Below are 3,333 nucleotides of genomic sequence, written 5' to 3' on the forward strand. Positions count from 1 at the left end.
TTTATTTTATTTTTTATCTTTATTTATTTACTATTCTTTTCTTTGCAATGATTATTCACTAAAGTATACAGACACTGTTTCTTATAAAACAAAATGTCATTTGTCTTTGCGTTGTAATATACTGTGTATATATATATATATATATATATATATATATATATATATATATATATATATATATATATATATATATATATATATATATATATATATATATATATATATATATTTCTTCTTTAGGAACGCAATGGATGCTAGTAGCTTTTATGGGTATGCAGAACCACCGTCAGATGATGATGATGATGATTACAGCAATGATGAAATTTCAAATTCCTCCCTAAGTGACTCTGATCCAAATTTCGATGATGAAGAAAGTAGCAGCTACAGCGAATCAGAAGATGATGGTACAGGAGATGACAGCATTTTGCCAGCAACGGATGATGATGGTACAGAGGATGAAAATATATTGCCTTCAACATCTAATGTGACAGATATTCAACAACAATTATCTCAAGCAAATGGAAACTCTGACTGGCAGGATACCGTTGCTCTCCCTAGAAACTTCCTATGTACAGCTAGAGAAGAGAAACATTACACTTTGCCATCTACTTCAGACGGAGAAGTTCTTCCACTTGATGTGTATAAATTATTTGTTACTGATGAGATCTTTGATTTGATAGTAATTGAAACTAATAGATTTTATGATACTACTGCAGCAATGAAGCCTATTACTAGGCACTCTAAGATGAAAGCTTGGAAACCAGTAACCAAACAAGACATTGAAAAGTTCTTTGGTATCTTTATTCTCATGGGTCTGAATAAGCAGCCAACTTTTGAGAGCTACTGGAGTAGGAGCAAAATGTATGGAGTTGATCTTATAAAGACAACCATGGCTAGGAATAAATTTGAGCTGATCCTACGATTTATACACTTTGCAGATAATAGTCGCTCAGATGGAAGTGATAGACTTTTCAAACTGCGGCCACTGATTCAGCTTTTGTCAAGAAACTTTAAAAAATTCACACCTGGTGAGAAGGTTGTAATAGATGAAAGTATGGTTTTATTTAGAGGTCGAACAATATTACGGCAATATAATCCAAGTAAAAGTCACAAATATGGATTGAAAGTCTATAAATTGTGCTCAGTGGATGGATATACTTGGGAATTCATGATTTACAAAGGGAAAGGTGATAATGCTCCAGGAATAGAACATGCAGAGTATATAACTCGGGCACTAATGGATGGACTTCTTAGTGAAGGTAGAACACTTTATATAGACAATTTCTATTCTTCAGTGCCATTGTCTAGGTACCTTTTAGGAAAATCAACTTATGTCTGTGGAACACTGAGAGTGAACAGAAAGTATGTTCCAAAATCTGTGACACGCAAAAACTGAAAAAGGTGAAGTAGCAGCACAGCAGAATTCTGAAGGCATAAAAGTTATAAAGTGGAAGGATCAACGTGATGTTCTTATGCTAACAACTGTCCCTGAATATACCAAAGAATTAGTCAAAACTGGTAAAATAAAACGTGGTATAGAGAGAGAAAAGCCGCAATGTATCTTGGATTATAATGCAGCCAAAAAAGGAGTGGACTACTCTGACCAGATGGCCTCATATTACTCACCCCTCAGAAAAGTTAAGAAGTGGTACAAGAAAGCAGCTTTTGAGCTTCTTCTTGGGACAGCTATAGTAAATTCATATATTCTCTTTAACAAGTTTCACACAAACAAACCAATTTCAATAAAGAAATTTAGAGAATCTGTAGTACTGTCACTTTTGACAGGTAAACCAACTGAAGACATAAAGATTGGAAAGGATTTTTCACCCATTGGGGGGAAAAGGTCACTTCATGTTTTAGTTGAGTTAGATGGAAAATGTAGAGATGTGAGAAAAAGATGCAGAGGTTGCTATGAGTTACTTAGTAAGAATGAAGGAAGCCAAATCGCAGCACGCAAAGCAAGAAGAGTAAAGACAGTGTGTGGTCAATGTGAAGGCAAGCCTCATTTATGCCCATCATGCTTTGAAAGACTTCATTCAAAGGAGTACTAATGTTTCTTTGGTGCATATGAAATGCTATATATATCTATATACTGAAAAGTTTCAGATATGGAGCTTTTGCATAATTTTTTTATGTGAATGTGCTATCATGAAAAATGCCCATTATTTTTTCCATTATAATTAAAAGAATTGCTTTTATTTTTTTCACTTTTATAAAATTCAATTAATAAACTTTGATTTGCATGCAGACTATGGTATTTATAACCCTTTTTACTAATTTATCTAAATAAAAATGAAAAAAGTAAAAAAATCAAAATTGAACCACTGGTGGTACATGTGGCGTTTATGTCTTATTCACAATGTACCACCGGTGGTTCACATGGCGGTTAACGTGTTAACATAATTTCTTGATAAATTAAAGCTTTGTGAATGAATCTTGCTTAAGAATTAAGTCTTGTGTTGTTTTCAAGTAATAGTAAATTTTTCACACTGTGAATTCTAAATATAAACTTCAAAGTTGAAAATAAAACTTTTGTATTTAAAGTTTTTAAATACAGTGTTTCATTTGTTGATCACCAGTGAATAGGGTTATTTGTGTGTGCATATGGAAAAGTGATAAACATGTTTTGTTCTCCTTTAGTTTTTCTGAAGTGAATTAAGACCAGGGAAACAATTATAGTTGTTTGATGGAGTGATACCCTTGTTATCTAGTATATTTTAATACCTCACACATAACTTGATAAAACTAGTTTGGTTTTTCAAGTGATAAGTAAGTTTTAAAGGGATCACTGTTACCTTTAGGGTGTTCAGTCATAATTTTATTGTTATGAGGGTTCAGGTATCTGGCTGAAGTGAGGTAAATTTTTGGATGTTGTGATTAGTTGTGTGATAACCAGGTACTTGGTACACTTCGTGACTATATATATATATATATATATATATATATATATATATATATATATATATATATATATATATATATATATATATTCCAAACAACAACACTTATTAATTATTATATATATGATGATACAGTCAAATGTGATGATATATGTATGATACTGTCAGGTAAATGAAAATTCACAAAAAACAAAACAGAATAAGCAGGTAAACGTGAAAGAGACGGTACCAAGAAAATATCAAAATAGTTGTTACAACCGAAAATAATTTGCAAGTCTAAACTTGAATAAAAACAAAAACAAATGTATATATAAAAAATTTTATATAAAAATCTGATTGTCATTATTTTGCCATCTATCCTTTGCTGTGACCCCAAAAACAGTGACTAAAACTGCAATATTCTGGACATCTTTATAACTATTCTAGATATGAA

The 3,333-nt window shown here is 31.5% G+C and overlaps 1 protein-coding gene across 1 annotated transcript; it reads left to right on the forward strand.

Annotated features, from left to right (window-relative positions):
- The first annotated feature begins 247 nt into the window (after positions 1 to 247).
- On the forward strand, positions 248 to 1,396 carry LOC136850920 (piggyBac transposable element-derived protein 4-like). The gene has a single exon (XM_067124922.1). The coding sequence runs from the start codon at positions 248 to 250 to the stop codon at positions 1,394 to 1,396; it is 1,149 nt and encodes a 382-aa protein (XP_066981023.1).
- The last annotated feature ends 1,937 nt before the right edge of the window (positions 1,397 to 3,333 follow it).

Source organism: Macrobrachium rosenbergii, chromosome 3, assembly GCF_040412425.1.
Source record: "Macrobrachium rosenbergii isolate ZJJX-2024 chromosome 3, ASM4041242v1, whole genome shotgun sequence".
Lineage (NCBI taxonomy): Eukaryota > Metazoa > Arthropoda > Malacostraca > Decapoda > Palaemonidae > Macrobrachium > Macrobrachium rosenbergii.